This window comes from Dermacentor andersoni, chromosome 2, assembly GCF_023375885.2.
Source record: "Dermacentor andersoni chromosome 2, qqDerAnde1_hic_scaffold, whole genome shotgun sequence".
Classification (NCBI taxonomy): Eukaryota; Metazoa; Arthropoda; class Arachnida; order Ixodida; family Ixodidae; genus Dermacentor; species Dermacentor andersoni.
This window is the reverse complement of record NC_092815.1, coordinates 229,088,666-229,109,645: the sequence shown is the minus strand read 5'-3', so window position 1 is coordinate 229,109,645 and position 20,980 is coordinate 229,088,666. Positions and strand designations below refer to the sequence as shown.

The following is a 20,980-nucleotide window of genomic DNA, read 5'->3' as shown; positions in this document are numbered from 1 at the left end:
GCTATGGCATCTTGTAACCAAATCAGCCGTTGCATTTCGTATGACAGCCTCAGGCATGTTTAAACAGACTTCCGTTATTTTGTCTTTAAGGTCTTGCGGTGTGGAAGTTGGTGTGCTGTACACCTTGTCCTTGATATGACCCCACAAAAAGTAGTCCAGAGGTGTCATATCAGGAGACCTGGCTGGCCAGTTCACGGGACCTAGTCGTCCTATCCATTTCTGCGGGAACGCTGCGTCGAGCCAGGTCCGAGCCTTGGCGCTGCTGTGCGCGGGGGCGCCATCGTGTTGAAACCACACATTTGTGGCCCTGGCGAGCGGTAGATCCGAAAGGAAGTCGTCAACGGGTCCTCTGAGGATATCATTGGTGTAGCGATCTGCTGTCAGCGTCTGGTCGAAAAACACAGGCCCGATCAAACTACCGTCGAAAAGTCCACACCAAACACTAAATGACCACTGGTACTGGTGCTGCGTCTGTAAAACCCAGTAGGGATTTGAATCGCTCCAGTAATGAGCATTGTGCAGGTTCACCTGTGAATTGCGCGAAAAACTAGCTTCGTCACTCCATATCACTTTGTTCAAAAAATCCGGGTCGTCCTGCATCTTTATCAGAATCCAATTAGCAAAATCGGTCCTGTTTTGGAAGTCCCGTGGCAACAGATTTTGATGAAGCTGTACGTGGTACGGATGCAGGCGGTGTTTGCGCAGTATTCGCCAAACTGATGACCTGGAGACTCCGGTATCCTCGCTCACGCTGCGCACGCTTGCTTGGGGTTCCAGAGCGAACAGCGATAAAATATGCGTCTCGAAGTCCTCGTCAAAAACAGGTGCTCTGTGTCGTGTGGACGTAAAACTGCCCATCCGTCGCAGCGTCTCGAAGGCACGCAGGATCGTTACTGAACTTGGCCGCCTGCCTGGGTGCCATTGTTGCATAAGGTCTGCAGCGCGCCTTCTGTTCCCATGACATGCACCTAGAGCCAGAACCATGTCTGCTTTCTCTTCATTTGTAAACGGCATGTCTGCAGTGCTAGTAATCACTACACCAAAGATTCAGTCTCGCATGAGAGTGGCATAAGAAGAGCACACGACAAACTGTGCTTCACCGCTGCTTCCAGCTTTCAAAATCCTCATTAGGAAACTGCAACACACAGCCGCCAACACCTCGCGGCGAAACATTATTCCCTGTATTTCTCTTTTGCTTCTGAGTGACAAAGCAGACTCGCCATCTCAGTATCTTATCAGATTGGGACTAAGTCGTCGTCGCCGGGTGCCAACTAGCTGACGCGGACGAAAAACCCCCGCCAAGATATCGGCCTGCCGCTGCAACGGGGCCGTCGAATAAAGGCCGGAGCTGATTTCGTTCACTGAAAGCACGGTTGAGAGCAGCACGATCGCGACGCGCAAATGTGCTCGTCACGTGATTTTTTTTGTATTTCGCGGGCTTTCTTTCGAGCTCGGAAAAAGAGGTACACGTAAGGTTTTCTTTATGGCGAATAATGGAATGCGGGTTTCTGAAAGTGCTCTCCAACTTTGCGAATCACATTTAGTGTCTAAAGTCAATATTAAAAAATTTAAAAAAATTATCTTAATTACTAGTTAAGTAATTGCGATACAAAAAATTTCCCGTGGTGCGCCAAATGCCTATCACCAATATGCAGTTAGTTTCACTCTCCTGACTCCAATATTTCATTTTTAAACCCTTGGTTCAAGTTAGCTGGGACACCCGGTATACGTGGGTGAAGCAGTTTGCTTTTCATTTGAGAGCTTTGACTGTCGTCAGCTGTCGCTGCCATTGCATTTTCACAAAGTGGAATGGTTGTCATTTTTTTCACTCTTTTTTGGTGGCGGTAGTTATCGGCATCTCCTTGGGCGTGAAGGCCAGTTTTCTCATCGATTCTGTGCCCGCGCGATTACCTCGAGATGAGTTCACTTGTCACCATCTATTCAACGATCATGCACATCGCTGTTGCTTTGTTAGTTCCACCTTCTTTGTTTAGACTGTTCCAGCGACCAGGAAATGCATTCGGTTCGTAGTCAGCTGGTCTGTATGCTCGAGGAACGAGTTGCGGCAGGAGAAAACGCCAGTAGCGTTAAACTTTTCTTATTTTTTTCATTATTTCTTCGAGTGACGGCACGCCGCGACGCTGGCAGATCCTCGGAAGCATATACCCGCGATATGGGTTAGAAAAGGCGGAAAATATAATATTGCCAAACAGCGTCCATCATCAGACACTGCAATAACCGTTACATTCATAAACAATATGATTGTCACCCGTTACCTCATCTGGCTTTTCCCTAATTGTACAGCACTTTTCGTGCAATATTGCCAACTGGAAAGAAGTGTCGCGAAGAGTTGAGAAATTAAGCGATTTACTAAGAGAGAGAGAGCGAAGGCAACAGCCAGACAGGAAGGAAAAGCGAAAATTAACAAATTTAACAGGTGTTTGTGAAAATAGCTATGGTTCAACTTCTCTACTTAAAAAGGAAGTAGAGAAAAGGGCCCCGGAAGTGGAGAATAATTCTGTGTGTTTTGAATCACGCTTCTACAGTTATCAGAGGAGCCGCCTGACCTAGCCACTTTCCTGCTGTGCTAATCTGAGTGTTTTTCTAACCTTCCGCGGTGGCGCGGTACGCCTAGCACCACAGCGTCCTGCACTCTACTCGGTTGCACGGGACTGGTGACTACGCATCGTTACGCAACTTCCCAAATAGCAACACGGGTCGGTTTTGGCACTTAAATTGGTAGAGCAGTAAACGAGGGATCCAAAAGAACTGTGATTGTTCCGCAAACATATAATTTTTCTATAATTCTTCCAGGGTTAATTAAAAAAACGCTACTAGAGATACTTATTTTTTACTTTCGCTTGTTTACTTGTTCTTGGCAGCGTTCTTCCTGCGCTTCTATCATACGCGAGTCCATTTGATGTGGTTCCTTGTTTGCCAAGTAAAGCAGTGATGTATCTCACAGGCATACCTGTGAGGTACACCTTATTTCAATTTTCTTTTGCGGGTTTACGCGTCTTTATGGCGAATGGCGGGCATTGTTCGCATTTGTACTAGTGAAACTAGCTACCTCCTCCCCCTCATTTGCATAGGAAGAGTTACCTTGGGTTGGGGCCTCCCCCGAAAAAAAGAAATCCTGGGTACGTACGTGCCTGTAAAGAACCCATGGAAACTTTTGGCTCGGTGTAATGGGCTACCGCATTGCGCCTCTGGACGGCGGCAAACCGCCATGGGAAAACGGTTACAGGGGAGAACACTTGTCGCGTGCCTTCAAGACACCACGCCATCACTGTACTTCTTGTTGACACAGCGGAGGAGACCGGAAACGAGACCGGCGAGTGCACCGGCGCGCGGGAAGGGCGAAGTGGTCCTGGCGAGAGCCAAGGCGTCCACCCACAGGGCCCTTGATCAACTGGCGCCACTTGCATACCAAGCGGTCCCCGAAGGCAACCGTCTGCTAGGACAAAAGAGGCATCTGCTTAGAACGGGATTCTAGCGCGAGAGTGCAATGCGCCGCACGACTAGGGCACAAGAGACACCGAGCGTTTAGCACGATGCTCAACTGTTCGTGCTCGATAGGGACACTGCCTTGAGCGCCAGGATGCTGAGTACGAGGCGGTGTACGCGGCAAACGAGCCAACCGCAACGACTGCACTATGACAGTCATTTTAAAGAAATCTCTTCAATTCCTAAGCAAAACAAACTTTCTTTACATAAGGGGAAGTGCACCATGAAAGTCATTATGGTACGGCGACATCTGCGCATGTCAGTCAGCTACGGTTTTTATTTATATGCGTGAGTGATCTATGAAAAAACGTTGCTTGTTTATTTGGACCCGTGTGTGGTACAAGCTTTGCTACAAGGGCTTCTTTATTGCTTCAAATGAATGCAGTAAAGTGAATGCGGCTTTTTGTATGTGAGCACGAAAACAAGCGCTGACATGGGCTTACGGGAATGAGGACGAGACTCGACGACGCCTGAACAAATATGTCGTAGACGGCGCGTTTTGGACACCACCTATTCGGAGGAAGAGAAAGGTAGTCGTGGATGGCACTGTATTAATGAGGTGAGGACATTTTGAGTGAATGACTTAATAACACGTTGTTGACGTTATTGGTGGAAAGGATGGCTCCATCGTCGAAACAGGGCGTCGGTGCTTTTGGGCGGTGTTATTGAGGTAGTCGCTCTAAAGGTTCTGAGGTTTAGTCAGGTCAGTCCTATAAGGAATGAACAAGCAGTGATAGGAAACAATCAACGGACGTGCAAGAGCGAGATGCCTGCGGAAGGCCTGCGTTCGGCACCAGGTTTAAACGAGATGATGATGGCAACGATGACCGCTGCCCAGGGTCATGCACGTTCACACACGGACGCATCAACTTATGTGCAGCTTCTCGGGCACGCATGTCACGTATACAGGTGGTGCAGTGTGAAACCCTGCCGTTTTCCCCTAGTTGGGCCAGGCGTCATGGTGATCGTTGCCTGGTTTCCTGTCCTAGCGAGAGCAGCGTCCAGGCAAGCAGGGGTGCGACACTGCGTGCCAGGCACAAGTGGCGCCACGTGGGCACCTGCGGCCACCGACGGTCCTGCGCATAAACGAGAACCCTTTCACGTTGAATACGAAGAGCACGCCGCACGGTGCAGCGGGTGAACGTGATTCGCGACCGCCATCTGCGCCTTTTCTACGCAACTGCTCTTGTGCTACCAGCAGCAACTGAAACGCTAACAAGCAGAAAGCGCCTAGTATCTTGCATTGCTACATTTAGAGGTTTGTGTGCCGTATTTTCATATTTACGTTTGAAACGCAGATTCGGGACTGCTGCAAACTGAGTGTACGGCGTGATTGTGCATCGTAGAGCTATTAATTCTATTACGCTTGTAACAGGTACTGCGATGATTATTTTTCTGTTCACATTTTAATTGATGCTAGTGACGCGAAACGTTAGTAAATTTCTATGTTGCCGGAGGCAACATATTATTGCGGTGCATTTGGACAGGACCGTGAACGCAAGAGGAGACGAAGAGGGAAGCCAACGCACTATGTACAACTGTTTACATGGGGAAAAGTTAGTGGCAATCACGCAGCCTGGTAGAGAGGCTACAGCTCCAGGAGACAGTCTACCACTTCCTCTTCGTCGCCCTAACCCTAACGTTATCAGGAAATAGGCCACGGTATACCGGCTTTAGAGGTAATCTAACCGGATATGGTTGCGGTGTTGTTCTCCTTTTTAGGGTGTCTGTAGTCGAATTTGTGTACGGAATTGCTCGCGAAGTTTATTTTTATGTGAGCTCACAGAAATCATCGGGATTTGAGTAGAAAGGAGCTCGTTGATTAGACTCAAGAACTGACCAAGACTGACCAAGAACTGACTCAAGACTCAAAACTGACCATGCGGCAACATAGTGTTTCCAACTAAAATTGCGACATAAAGCACTGGCGCTGCCATTGTTCACCTAGATTGAGAATGATGGTTATTACATGGACTTGTCTGATCCATGTGCCAAAGTTAGCTGTAACAGCGTGTCTGATGTACAACAGCGCAACGTCTCATTCGTCGATCTTACCGTCTTCATCCCTTATACAGCCGTTTACGAATTTTTAGTTGGAGCTCCGAGTGCTCTTCTCTTATATGGTTCCAGTATCTTTTAGGGTGTCATTATCTTTTTGCGAATGTTTTGCACCCAACTTCACTTGCGCACTCAATTTTCTCTTGCTCGAGCTCACTCGCCATCCTTTTCTTTTCGCGGTATTTGTTCCAACGAAGGAGCACCTCTTCTTGTAATGACGTTTTGGCTTCTCCACAATCCCTTGACGCCTGCTTACGCTCGTCTATAGCTGGCTTTATTTCCTTGTTCCACCACTCACGTGCTTTCCTCTTTCCAATCCAACAATCTTTTTCTTATCTTTCCTATCTCCTCCTGCATAACGTTTACCAGTTACTTATATTCCCAGATTCCTGTAGGAAAACCCTCCATTTTCTTCTTGATGTATTTTTTGCAATCTCTGTTGTTTACTTTTTGTTCATTTTTGGAAATTCTGATGCTATTGCTTCATGCTTTGCATTAGTACCTCTCCCAAATTTTAAGCTTAAACCTTTATAATCGCTACCCGGCAAGCCTATCTTTTCCGTGTTTATCATCATTCGGTCTAGTTGCTCGCACACCGTTTCTGAGACTAAGGCGTAATCGATACATGACTGCTGATTTACGCACTGCCATGTTACCTGTCCACGAGACTTGTTCTGCTGGTTAACTATTATAAGGTTCTGGTCATCGCACATATCCAGCACTAGAGAAACGTTGTAATCAGTATTTCCGACTAAATCACCCATGTCCGCGTTCATATCTCCCACTAATATCACCTGGCCCGATTTCTCCAACTCATTAAAGAGACCCTGAAATGATTTTCACGATTTTGTGCAAACGTACCGAGCCGTTAGAGTGGGCTCTTCTTATCATTAATTGACGCATCTAAGTGCTAGGCGTAAAGCGTGTAATTTATTATAAGGTTTTAAAATATACATCGCTGCCGATCACAGCACATCGCTCGGCTGAATTATAGGCCGCGCCCTACTCATTTGACGTCATTTGCCCCAATGACGTTAGTAGGGTGAACTATCCGATTGCCTGCCCAGGGGGCGTCATCAAAATTTTTCCAACTTTATGATGAACAACTGTTGTTCCTAATAGTTGGAATGTTAGTTCATTTGTTTCTACGGAAAGAAAGCAACAGAAAGTGAATGTCCAAGAACAATTTCTCACTACACTTAAGTACTTCCCACCCACAGCAAGCATCATCTGCTTGTGTTACAACGTGCTCAATTTTGACGAGACCTCCGCGGTCAGAGTCGGTCTCAGTCTTTTCGCCAGCACCACCATTCGACTTTGAAGCGTTGTGGGCTACAAACGTAGCGACTGGCAATATGTCAAGCTGCGACATCGTGTCCCTCTGCAAGGCAGCAGGCGAGCGGACTGGCTGCAGCGCATCGGACTGCCGCTATCCGATCGGCGCCAGAGTTTGCGCGTTTGCGGCCGTCGCTTTACACCGGAAGATTACTAACGCAATGCACACGGAATACAAAGGAATAGAGCAACCCGATTTAGACGCACCTATAACCTTGGAAGAAATATATGCGGCAGCCCAATCTTTTCGGAGAAACACGGCTCCAGGAAATAAATCGGATTACTAATGCCATGATCCGAAACCTCAGTGACGCAGCCCTAACACAAATCATGAACTTCTTTAATGAGAACGTCTGGAGTGAGGGTGGAGAACTATCAATAGGATGGAATGAGTACAATATCACCCTAATACCAAAGCCGGGTAAACTCAGGGCTATCCAGAACCTAAGACCGATTTCGCGTACATCATGCGTGGGAAAGTTGTTTGAAAAAGTGATCTTAACCAGAATGTCCAACTACGTAGAGACGGAAAACCTTCTACCCAACAACATGTTCGGCTTCAGGCCACACGTATCAGCTCAGGACGTGTTTCTCCTTCTGAAGTACGATGTCCTGCACCCGATCAGAGGCTCGAGTGACAATTTTATACTAGCGCTCGATATCAAGAAAGCTTTTGATACAATCTCCCATGACTCTATCATGGAAGGCTTGGAGTCCATAAACTGTGGCCGCTGCATATACGCGTACGTTAGGTCCTTCCTGACGCACCGAACCGCGACAATAGGTTTGGGATCGACTAGGTCCGACACTTTCGACCTCCCGAACAGAGGCACCCCGCAAGGAGCTATACTTTCTCCTATCCTCTTCAATGTGGGCATGCGTAAGCTCGCCATTGAACTACAGCAGGACCCAGATTTATGCGTCGCTATTTACGCGGACGACGTAACCCTTTGGACACGAAGAGGGTCGTACGCGGAAAAACAGGACACACTCCAGAGAGCAGTGGACAAGATAATGGTTTTTACGGACAGAGCAGGGATGAAATGTTCCCTTGAGAAGACCGAGCTGATCAGAATCAGGCATAAATACGCGAGAAAAAACGATATTGTACCAATAACGATACATCTGGATGAACGTCTCATTAGGGAGGTGAAAATACTGCGCATTCTGGGAATGTGGGTGCAACAGAACGGAGGCACCACACACACTATCCAAAAGTTGAGAGCAACCGCGGGGAACGTAGCCTGTATGATACGAAGGATATCCAGCAGTAAAGATGTGCTAGCTAAAGTAGAAACGATCAGGCTGGTCCACGCCTTTATAATTAGCAGGTTCACGTACGCACTCCCGTACCAAACACTAACAAACCAGGAGATGAAACAAGCTAATACAATTATAAGGAAAGCCTTCAAGGCAGCGCTTAGTCTCCCCGAAAATGCTTACAACGATAAAGTTGAGAAACTGGGCATCTACAACACCTTTGAGGAATACGCGAGTGCGCTCCTCATTGCACAAAGAGAGCGGCTCTGCTCAACAAACCAGGGAGGTGTAGTTCTAGAAAAGCTGGGCTTCGCGCCGCGACCGCTGTACTGCGACGAGAATACAGTGTTACTGGACAGGGACACGAGATCTCATATCACGGCGGCACCGATACCAAAGAATATGCGCACAACGTACCATGCAGGTAGAAGACGAGCACGAGCTGCAACCTTGCGGAATCGTTTTGGGAAAGGTTCTACCGCGTACTACACAGACGCTAGCAGAGCCAGTAGAGAGACTCACACGCTAGCAGTCACTCAAAAACAACGTGTCATAACGGCCACAGTCGTAACTCGATCCACGTGTGCGGCCGAAGCGGCTGCATAGCCGTGGCCATTGCAGACGCGGAACACAGAAACGAATCGGCAGTCATACTCTCCGTGTCGCCTGTTTCTCAAAGGGACGGTACCCAAAACGGTACATAGAATTCTGGGACAAACCCTGACAGAACACCACGACATTATTTGGTGTCCGGCTCACGAGGGCTTGGAGGGTAACGTTGCGGCAGACCGTATAGCTGGAGGATTCAACAACTGAGCTGCGGCCTAGCCGAGCGCGGGACTTCTTCCAAGCACTCGTGACACTCTTCTACAACAGCGGGAGGAACGCAGAGAATACGGTCATCCACACAAAACCCTTAACAGACAGCAGAGTAGGGACTGGCGACGCATTCAAACAAACAGCTTCCCCAACCTGCATCAACTCAGTAAAATAAACCCAACTAGATTTCTGGACGTCTGTCCATGGTGTTCTAACAAACCCACATTACAACATATCACAAGGGAGTGCCTGGAACGGCCTTCACATATTACTAGCCCATATATAACTGCACATCCATTTATGTTAAAAAGGCAGTGGGAGGCATGGCTTGCGGACGATGGAAAGGAGAGCCAAGTGGCTCTCCTGGACCACTCGCGCCAGTGGAGCCGCTCGTGCCAGTGGAGCCCTGGGCTAAGGGCCTAATCGCGCTCGCCTACTTTTCTTTTTGAAAAATAAAGTTACTTTCCTTCCTTCCTTTTAATAGCATTTCGCGAGTCCGATATTCGCGTAAACGCAAGCGCAAGGGGATAGGGCCTGTGAGTTTGTCCGTGCCGTTTAACGGGATGTAAAAAAACGTGCGCTGCTAAGCGTGCGCTACACTAGCCCCGTTTACATGAATGCGACAGTGGCGCATCGCATTTCCAAGCGCATTTGGGAAAGGCGACGCGACGCCGTTTACATGTAGCGCATTAACTGAATGGATGGATGTTATGAGCGTCCCCTTTGGAACGGGGCGGTGGGTTGTGCCACCAAGCTCTTGCTATTATACTGCCTAATGTCCTACCTAAGTTAAACAATAAAAAAAAAAACACTACGAACTACCACGCCCAAATTTTCTGATTCCCTATTGCGAACTGTGCTTTTGTACGTCTCCGTCTTTTGTCGTTTCCCTACTTTCCTTCCACCAGTCCTCCAATCGCCTCTTACAAATGCCTATTGCGCACATGTTTGCTTTACCACTGCTCCCGCTGAACCCAAGGGCTTCAAGGAGGCCAGTGGTGCCTAAATCGACCACTGGGTAGGCGTCTTCACATTCTAATAAAACATGCTTCGTCGTTTCCCTAGCTTTACTGCCGCAAGCACATGCTTCTTCTTCCTGCTTATATCTGGCTTTGTAGGTGTGTGTTATAAGGCATCCCGATCTCGCTTCGAAATGTAATGAGCTTCCCTTTGAGTTATCATAAATGGTTTCTTTCCTGATTTCGTTTTTTCCTCCTAAATAGTTACTCATGGCAGGTTTCTTTTCCATTGCCGCCACCCATGAGATTATTTCAGCGTCTCTGACTTTCCGCTTGACGTTCTTTGTTGCTGTGTTGCCTACCCTAAAGGCCGCATATTTGCTCGTAAGCTTCCTAGTTCTTTTCCTCCAGTGTGAATCAATGTTTTTCCTGTACAGATACCTGAACACTCTCCCAGCGCATTCACTTTCTTCCATATTCCTCAGCCGTTCTTCATACTCAATTTTACTGCGAGCTTCCTTCACTTCAAAGCTAGTCCAGCCCATATCACCCTGCACAGCTTCATTTGTAGTCTTCCCGTGAGCGCCCAATGGGAGGCGACCCACTGACCTTTGGTTCTCGTCGAGTCCAGTTTGTACCCCTGATTTAAAGCTCTCTCACTATAACTTTCACTAGTGTTCCTGTATATGCTCCCGCTCCCTGCGGGAGCATATAGGAACACTAACTTTCACGAGAACATGGTGTCGTATAAGGGAAGTGCAGCCGACTTCCGGTGTAACTGGTTTCCGGTGGTGGGCCGAGTGCACGTTGGTGGCTGAGTGCCGAGAAATAGACAATTTTAGTTTAGCGTACGCAACTTATAGCGTACGCTATACGCTATAGTGTAGCGTATGTTAAGCAGTGCACGTTTTTTACAGCTTTATTTGGCCAGCAAGATCTTCGGATCTGAGAGGCCATATGCCGCCGTTGCGGCTATTTCCCGACTCTAGCGATAGGTAGCGCCGACATCTCGTATGTTTTTTCGTTAGGCTTCGACTCGTTGGAAACGAGAAGCGATCTCGAAAACACCACAAGGTTATCCATAATACTCTGTCGTCGAAGCGGCCTGAGACTAAGCAAAAGCCGTTTACACAATCATTTGCTGCGAACGAAGTGCATTTTACAAAAGCAACGCCAAATTCAATTCGAAGCGGGCAGCCGGGACTGCCTCCATGTTGGTGGCTAATTCATTCCCATAATTCCTAATGCGACGATCCTGCGTTTACATGCTCCGCGAAAGTTGACTCGCGCCCGTAAATCTACCCTCGCATGGCGCATTAATGCGATGCGCCTTCCTAGCGCATTATAGTGTACCAGCTAGTATAACCACACTTTTAAACTTACACGCTCAAAAAAATTTGTACCTGTGGGGCTTATGAAAACGAAAAGGGAGGAAACATACGTACGCATGTGAATCGTTTGTTACCTTTCGTGTTCGTGCCTGTTCGCGCAGTCATCTGTGACTCAGTCGTTACCTCATATGACCGTTTCGATCCATTTTGATTCCTATTTGAAGTGTTTCTATTGAGGTAGCGATTACATGAACACTCCAATCTCATTTCTGCCACCGGCGTCGCCGTCGCCGTGACGTTCTGTATAAAGTCAAAGGGCGATAAAATCTTCGCCGCATGCTGTACGCTGTATGTGAGAGTGAAAGCGTACGAGGATGAGCCGGCGATCGCTGCTCAACCCCGCACACGAAAAGGAGGAAAGCGGGGACGAAGCGCACCGTGTTTCGTTGAGGGCAAGGCTCTGGGGGGAGGAGGGAGTATGGCCCAAGGCCCAGTGGCGTAGCAACAGGGGGGGCCGGGGGGCCGTGGGCCCCGGGTGCAAGGGGCCAGTGGGGGGGGTGTCATATACTTCTGAGGACACCCCTCTTTCCGCCGGCTACAACCGGGGAGGGGGGTGACGGAAGACCTATGGGCCCCGGGTGCCAGACGACCTAGCTACGCCACTGCCAAGGCCCACCCTGAGTAGGGAGGCGTAGGGGGAGGCACTTTCTACTGTGCCTCCCCCTACGCGCGCGCCCGGCCCGGCCGCTGTATCGTGAAAGCCAACTGCGATGGGGACACACTCCGCCGCGCGCTGTGTTTTCGTGAGTTCACGTTGATGCTAGACGCAGCAGGAAAGTCAATTCGCTCGCTGCTGCTGCCGCGCTCCCTCACTCCAGCGTTTCGACGGCAAGCTTCCGCGGTCGTCGAGTGAGATGTCTGCTTGTGCGCGAGAGACACCATCGTTGGTAATTTAGTTTGTATGCCTCTGTTTACAAGCTTCCACGGCCGTTAAAAATACTAATTTTACTTAGTAGCTAGCTAGTTGTCGACTAACTCGCTATCGCAATCCACGCTTTGCCTTTCGGGCGAAAGTGCGAGTAATTTTTTTTTGAAAAATTTTCAGCATCTGGATCGTTCTTTTCTTTAAATGTGGGTTTCTCTGCATACTTTATATTGTAGGGAGAGTGATAGTTTAATGAAAGCTTCATTCTTCGAATCTAGCATACGCAAGTCTCCCTATTTGAGACGGAGATGATTGAGAGTCAGCGAAAGAAAGAAAGAAAGAAATATGACGTGAATAGAGCAGCAATGTGTTGGTGATTCTATTGCGTCCACATTTTTTAGTTGAACCGAGCGACGCAGCAGCGTCAAATACCACGTCAAGCGAGAAGCCGCTCACCTGCGGGTATCCCGGTGGTGCAGTGGAGTCCAGCCGGTGCATGGCCAAGTGGAGCAGCAGCGAGGCGGCGTAAAGCACTGCCGCCGCCAAGGTGGCCGGTCGACGGCGCTGCTCGAGCCTGCGTGCGTCGCGCGAGCGTCGTCATCTCGCAGGCAGAATGTGTGGCCAGTTAAGCGCTGCATCGGGGGAAACTGTCAAAGAAGCCTTGCACTGCGACCATTCTTCAGGATGTTGTAAACGATCTCACCTTCTGTGTGCGTAAAGCGTAGAGAGAAAACTAACCAAGAAGCAATTATTAGTATGTCTGCACACATACGCGTCTAAAAGTGTTCGCACATATATTGGTGTCATAATTATATATTCTTGTTTATGTACTTGTACAAAAATTTATTTATTTTATTTCCGAATACTGCAGGCCATTACTTAGCCCAAGCAGGAATGAATTTACATTGTTACATAACCAAATGGAAGTAAATATAATCCTAAAGAACTAACTCTAAGCGGAATTCCATTCTTAATAATGCATCCCCTTGACCGGCAGTTATCTGGGGGTGCTCAGCAACACTGACTTCATTTGTGGAAAGAACTCACGCAAGTCGCTACGTTGTCGCACTTCCCAAGATTTCCCAAGTAAAAAATGGCTAGCTTCAAATGCTTGTAAATGATGGTGCCTTGCCCCTTGCTCGCATTCGTGGAACTCCTTTTGCAAATTGTACCTTTTGTAACTGTATTTTATGTGTGTATTTTACCTTGTAAAAAAGAGAAAAAGAAAGAAAGAAAGAAAGAAAGAAAGGGAAAATAAATGAAGAGAGCAGTAAAGCGCCTCACTTGAGAGAACATAGAGGATGGTTATATCGACCACATCATCATCATCACCAGCATATTTGATGTCCACTGCAGGACGCAGGCCTCTCCCAGCGATCCCCTGTCCTGCTCCAACCGATTCCAACTAGCGCCCGTGAATTTCCTAATTTCATCGCCGCACCTAGTCTTCTGCCGTCCTCTACTGCTCTTTCCTTCTCTTGGCACCCATTCTGTAACCCTAACGGTCCACTGGTTATCCAACCTATGCTTTACATGACCTGCCCAGCTCCATTTCTTTCTCTTAATGCCGATTCGAATATCCGATATCCCTATTTGCTCCCTGATCCACACCGCTCTCTTCCTGTCTATTAAAATTACGCCTAACATTCTTCGATCCATCGCTCTTTGCGCAGTGCTTAACTTGCTTTCAAGCTTTTTTTGTCAGTCTCCAAGTTTCTGCCCCATATGTCAGTACCGGTAAAATGCACTGATTGCACATCTTCCATTTCAATGATGATGGTAAGCTTCCAGGCAGGAGCTGTCAATGTCTGCCGTATGCGCTCCAACCCATTTTTATTCTTCTGTGAATTTCCTTCTCATGATCAGGGTTCCCTGTGAGTTAGTTGACTTAGGTAAACCTACTCCTTCACAGACTCTAGAGGCTTACTGGCGATCCTGAACTTTTGTTTCATTGCCCGGTTATTGATCATTATCTTTGTCTTCTGCACATTACTGTTCGACCCCACTCTTACACTGTCTCTGCTATTGTATTAAATCCTTTCTTGTAACTCATCCCCAGTGTTGCCGAACACTACAATGTCATTTGCAAATCGAAGGTTGCTGAGATATACGCCGTCGGTCTTTGCTCCTAAGCCTTCCAAGTTTAATAGCTTTAATACTTCTTCCAAGCACGCAGCGAATAGCATTAGAGAGATTGGGCCTCCTTGCCTGACTCCTTTCTTCACAGGAATATTCCTACTTTTCTTGTGGAGAATTAAGGTAGCTCTGGAACCTCTGTAGATATTTTCCAAAGTGTTTACGTATGCGGCCTATACTCCTTGATTACGTATTGCCTCTATGACTACTTGTATCTGTACTGAATCAAATGGCTTTTTGTAATCTGTGAATGCCATATAGAGAGGCTGAATGTATTTTCGGATTTCTCGATTGCCTGATTCATGACATGGATAAGATCCATTGTAGAGTATCCCTTCCTGAAGCCAGTCTCTTCCCTTGGATGACTAAAGTCCAGTGTTGACCTTATTCTGTTGGAGATTATTTTGGTAAATATTTTATATAATACTGGGAGTAAGCTAATGGGTCTATAATTTTTCAATTCCTTAAGGTCTCCCTTTTTGTGGATTAGTATAATGTTTTCATTCTTTCAGTTTTCTGGGATCGTTGATAACGATAGACACTTCGTATAGCAAGCCGCCAGTTTTCTAGCATTTTGTATCCTCCATATTTGAATAAATCGACTGTTCTTCCATCTTCCCCCCTTTCATGTCTTTGAAGGCCTTTCTAACCTCATCGCTGGTTAAAGAGTCTCTGCGGGCTGTTCATTACTGCTTCGAATGGATTTATAGTGGCTCCCTTTGTCACTGTTACTGTACAGATCTGTATAGAATTCTTCCTATTTTACTATACCTTCGAGATTGCTGATGATATTCCCCTGCTTATTTTTCAGTGCATACATCTTCGTTTGCCCTATACCAAGTTTCCTTCTCACCGTTTCCATGCTGCGTTCAATATTTTACTGCTTCCTCGGTGTTTCTTACGTTATAATTTCGAATATCCCGTATCTTCTCCTTGTTCATCAGTTTTGGCAGTTCCGCGAGTTCTATCTGATCTTTTGAGTTGGACACTGTCATTCTTTATCGCTTCTTTATTATGTCTTTTGTTACTTGGGAGAGCTTGCCTACTGGTTGCCTTGGAGCGTTGCCTCCCACTTGAATGGCTGCCTCTGAAGGCAGCCTAGTTACGGTTTCATTTATTGCATCTATGTCAGCTTCATCTTTCTGTTCTAAGGTTGCATATTTGTTTGCAAGTACCAGCCTGAATTGGTCTGCTTTAACCCTTACTGCGTCTAGGTTGGCCTGTTTCTTCTTGACCAATTTTACCCTTTCTCTCTTCAAATTGAGGTGAATCCTAGCCCTCACTAACCTATGATCACTGCACTTTATGTTACCTAACACTTCTACATCCTACACTATGCTGGGATCGGCAGAAAGTATGAAATTTCTTGTTCCTCCATTAGGGTTTTTAAAGGTCCACTTCCTGCTGCTACGCTTCCTGAACAAGGTATTCATTATTCGGAGCTTATTCCTTCTACGAGTTCTACCAACATCTCTCCTCTCTATAGTGTTCCTAGAATAGATGCCGCAGTTGCCAATTGCTTGTTAGCCAGCCTGATTTGTCACCATTTTTGCATTGAAGTCACCCATTACTACAGTATACTGAGCTTGCACTTTTGTCATCGCTAATTCAACATTTTCATAAGTCTGATCTACTTCCTCATTATCGTGACTGGATGTTGGAGCGTAGGCTTGCGCTACCTTTAATCTATACCTCTTATTAAGATTTATTACGACTACTGCTACCCTCTCATTAATGCTGTGGAATTCGTCAATGTTGCCCGCTTCGTCTTTATGTATTGGGGAATCTTACCCCGTATTGCTTCTTATCTGGGAGACCTCTGTAAGAATGGACATGGCCTTTAGTCAGCACTATATAAGCCTCACTAGTTCTTCTAATCTCACTAAGTCCAATAATATCCCAAGCTATGTCTGATAGTTCCTCAAAGGGTCCTGCTAAGCTAGCAACACTCGACAGAGTTCGGGTGTTAAAGGTTGACAGGGTCAGTTTCCATTGGCAGCCTGTCCGGGCCTAGAGATTCTTAGCACCCTCTTCTGTGCTACAGGTCTGGCTGCCGTCTTGGTCATGGCCTCCGCAACTGCTGGGGACTGAGGCCATTGGTTGATCGAATGAGTCATTTGGGAGGTAGTGGCCGAATACTGCACCAGGGAGGCCAATTCCTGTTCTGGTGAGGGAGGGCCTTTTGTTGGAGCGTAGTAGGCATTCCTAATTTGGTTGTACCTGGATTAGTATAGCCCCACTGGCTCTCGGCGTCTTTTGCCGGTCTCAGTCGCCATTCCAAGCCTGGAAAGTCGAGCATCCGAGCAACCGAGCCTCCAACATAGCTCATTCAGATAACCCTGTAGGCGGCGAGGCTACCTTATCGCGGAGAAGTCCAGCCCAGAGGGCCCTACAGCATTATCATCAAAGAAAGCCCGCTTCGGCTGCGCGCCTCGTAAGTTGCTGCGGATGAATTCTTAAAGGGACACTAAAGTGAAAAATGATTTCTTCTGCATCAGTAAATTACCATTGTACAACACCGAAAACACCGCTCTTACAACGATAAGACGTTGGGTAAGCCAGAAAAAGCGCAAGAACGAAATACGGGTGGAGACGCCTACATAAGTTCCTGCACCTGGGGGCTGTGAAGTCATGGATTTTGGTGGCATCGTTTAGGGCCTACTAATTATACATAGCGGCACAGATTGACTACATTGTGTTCTAAAGGAACCAACTATTAAACATGGCAAGTTTCGGGAACCTTTATTCAGCCAACGCGGCCCAAATGCGAAAACATACTTGGAATTCCTGACGTCACGCTGACGTACCGGCGCTGGGGTTCCGGCGCGAAATTCAAATACTGATACTTGGACCTTCGTTTTCTCATCTAATAATCAAACTATTTTTTTGAAATGACTGCCTGCAGGGTTCTCAAACAATGCTTCATTAGTCTAAACTGATTTATTGTTTCGCTTTAGTGTCACTTTAAACATTTGTAATGTTATGGAGTGTACAGGGCTAACGTCTATTCAAGCGTTAGGTTCCCCGAATACGCTTGCGAGATCTGCATAAACGAATTTCCAGGTATGTAGGCTTACAAACAGACAATCTCGTCCATTTTTACAGCGCAGCTGTATACCTCTACCGTCCAAGGAAATTTTCGTGTCGTTGGCGTGGTAAGCAGGAAACGCCCCATACGTGGGACGATCCCGAAGATAGTGCAACGCCGGATCGACCCGCGGTGGAAATGAAGCAGGCGTTAATCTGTACATGCCGCGATGACGTTGTAAAAAAATCTCAGTGCCCTTCTACTCTGCAGAGCTAACGAGGAGGAAGAAATGGTGGAACGGGCCCTTTACCATACCGGGAACGCTTCAAACCCATACGCTGGCAAATCAGGAATGCGATACCTTATTTAAGCTACAGCAATGCCGTCTGCGAGCAGTGAGACATGGTTTTTACACTTCGCGCATAGAAGGAATTGCCGACCCTGTTTCCGCCGCGCTCACGGAAAGTAAGCGAGACAAAGGAGAGATGCATCGATCCCTCAATAGAATTTACGGGAATACAAACGGAAACACGCAGGACCGAATAAGTGGGAGAACGAATCGACCACACACTCTCCGTTTTTGCAGCCGTGTACGTACGCACCGCGGAGGAGCATTTCATGATTGGCACGTCGAAAAATATCAGAGGAAACATCAAGCGGCTGCTAACCACTCTGAGATGTTGAAAGCGATAGCATAAGAGGCCTAATGGTATTAGGGGCCATACTAGTAGCATTAAGTACCATAATAATAGCATTAGGATCCCGATAACATTAAGGACTATAATAGATGGAGCGGAAGAAACCGCTGCTCGTAAAAAAATAGAAAAGAAAATACTGAAATGAATTAAATAAGTAAAAGGAGAAAAAGCGGAAAGAAAGGCGAAGAAATAAGCGAAAGAAAAAAGAAAGAAAAAGAGAAAAAAGAATAAAACAAAATACTAAGTAACCAAACGCTTCTTCTTTTTCTTCTTTTTCTTCTCTTTCTTGTTTTATTTATTTTCTTTCGTCTTTTTATCGTCTTTCTTTCCTTTTTCCTTTTATTTATTGTCCCCTTTATCTCCCCTTTAGAAGAAACGTAATATACTGTGCGGAAGAAAGCATATGTCGCCTTTAAAGGGACTCTGAAACGATTTTGACGATTTTCTACAAACGTACTGAGTGCTTAGAGTAGGTCTTTCTGATCATTAATTGACACATCTAAGTGCTCCGCGTAAAGCGTGTAATTTATTATAAGGTTTTAAAAATGCATATCGCTGCCGATCGCAGCACGCTGCTCGGCGGAATTTTAAGCCGCCCCTACCCATATGACGGAAATCGCCCATATGACGTCAGTGGGGCGAGCTATCCCATTGGCTGACCAGGGCGCGTGATCGATAATTTTTCCAACTTTATGGTAAACAAATGATCTTCGTAATAGTTGGAATGTTAGTTCATTTGTTTTTATAAAAAGAAAGTAACATAAAGAAAATGCACAAGAACAATTTTTCAGTACACTTAAGCACTTCCGGCACACAGGAAGTGTCGTCTGCTTGTGTTACAACGTACTCCATTTTGACCAGAGCTCCGCAGTCAGAGTCGGTCTCAGTGTTTTCGCGAGCACTATGATTCGACTTTGTTGTCTTGTGGACTGCAAACGTAGTCACTGGCAATATGTCAAGCTGCGACATCGTGTCCCTCTTCGAGGCAGCATACGAGCGAACTGGTTGCTGCGCATCGGACTGCCGCTATCCGATCGGCGCGAGAATTTGCGTGGTTGTGGCCGTCACTTTACACCGGAAGATTACAAACGCAATAGCGTTTCGCGAGTCCGGTATTAGGGCAAACGCAAGCGCAAAGGGACAGGGCCTGACCATTTGACCGCGTCGTTTCACGGGAGGAGCAGAAGCGCAAATGTGAATCGTCTGCACGCGGTGCAGCCACCTGGTGGCACAGAGCTCAACCATACGCAGTAGCAGTAGCGAAGTGTATTCTTTGCTGCTGGTGTGTATATTTCGCAGGAGTGTAATCATCCACGCGTTGTTTTATAAATGTTTAAAATGTTTTACACTTGGTTAGAGCAATATTAGCGCTTTCTATGGCTGGTTAAGCTCTGCGCCAACGGGTAGCTGGACCGTGGAGACCGATCAGGCAGCTCACGAACGTCTACGAAACGTTCCGTTCCGTCGAAACGTTCTGCTAGTGTGTGATTACCGGAATACCAGACACGTTCGGCGTTACGACAGAATGCTCGCAACGCACGCTGCTTCGATTGCTCTCGCTTGTGGTCGACGGCCAAGCGGCTAGCGGAGAGGTTTCGCGCGGGCGGGGCGGGCTCCAAAACAACCGGAAGTGGACGATGTGACGTCGCATCGTGAAGCAGAACCAGTGAAGGCGGAGCTTAGCCCCGATCGCTCGGCGAAGGAGTTGAGGAGGAAAAGCATGGCTAGGGAGGAGGGTAACTTCTAATCGCTTGTAGCTCCATTAATACGTAACGCTTCACTTAAATTGTGGTGCGAATGTTCTACTTAAGCTGTACCCTACGCGTCTACAAAATTTGTCCGAACCATTTCAGGGGACCTTTAAGAAGACAAGTCGACTTGTTGAAACTTCGGCTCCCGCTTTCTCCTTGTTCTCGTTTTGCTCATCGTCTTGAATTTCCATCTTCCGCCTTCCCCCTGTTTTTCCTGGGCACAACCTACAGACATGATAGCGTCGGATTGTAATTTGAATATACGAGAAAACATACCGTATTTTCGCGATTCTAAGCACCCCCCCTCTATTTTCGCGAAACAGTTTGGAAAGAAGTTTGCATGCGAATCGAAGCACCCCCCTATTTGTTAGGAAGAGCGCGCAGCCAAGGCCGTCAAACAAGCTTGCTCACTCTGGAATCATTGCTCGATGGACCTGGAGGCACGCGGTCGATGCTTCTGTTGGACGCGTTTCGCGGCCATCTGACCCCGGAATTAAAGACAAAGCTTCGTAACATCAATAGCGACTTGGTTGTGATCCCGGGTGGCATGACGCCAGTGCTCCAACCCCTCGACGTTTCAGTCAACAAGCACTTCAAAGCCAATCTCCGACAGGAGTACGAAGAGCGGATGCGAAACCCTTACGGGAAGAAGACGCCGACGGGAAAGCTGTAGAAAGCGTCCCCATCAACCATCGCAAAGTGGATTTCGGACGTGTGGAAGAGGGTCCAAGTGGACGTTGTGGTCAAATGATTTAAGAAGTGCTCGATCACAAACAACTTCGACGGAACGGAAGACGACCTGCTGTGGGATACCGCGAGCAGCGGTTCAAGCGGTGTGATGAACTCGAGTGGCAGTGATAGTGACTGGGAATCCTACACAAGCGGTTGGTTCACTGTCTGCGCTGATTTTTCTTTTGAATGTTTGCAAAATAAAATGTTATTTCTCGCACCCGTCTCGTGGTGATGTCGTAGAGAAAAAAGAAAGGGGGGAGTCATTCTAGGTTTTTCGAATCTAAGCACCCCCCCTCCTCACTTTGGGCATCCCGATCGTGAAAAAAAGGAGGTGCTTAGAATCCAGTAAATACGGTAATTCTATTTCGCGATAACTCAAACAAATCTCTTTTCTAGCGTTTCTGTCATCCGTAGACCGATCACGGAGTTCGCCATTTGCGC

The 20,980-nt window shown here is 47.2% G+C and overlaps 1 protein-coding gene across 1 annotated transcript in view; it reads right to left on the bottom strand.

Moving 5' to 3' along the window:
- Window positions 1-3,632: 3,632 nt before the first annotated feature.
- Window positions 3,633-20,980, bottom strand: part of LOC126539819 (uncharacterized) — a 53,149-nt gene continuing 35,801 nt past the window's right edge. The window contains exons 4-5 of the mRNA XM_050186645.2: window positions 12,651-12,768; window positions 3,633-4,583 (exon numbers count right to left, since the gene is read on the bottom strand). Coding sequence (XP_050042602.2) covers window positions 4,464-4,583; window positions 12,651-12,768 — 238 coding nt within the window. The 3' untranslated portion in view covers window positions 3,633-4,463. The remainder of the gene's footprint in view (window positions 4,584-12,650; window positions 12,769-20,980) is intronic.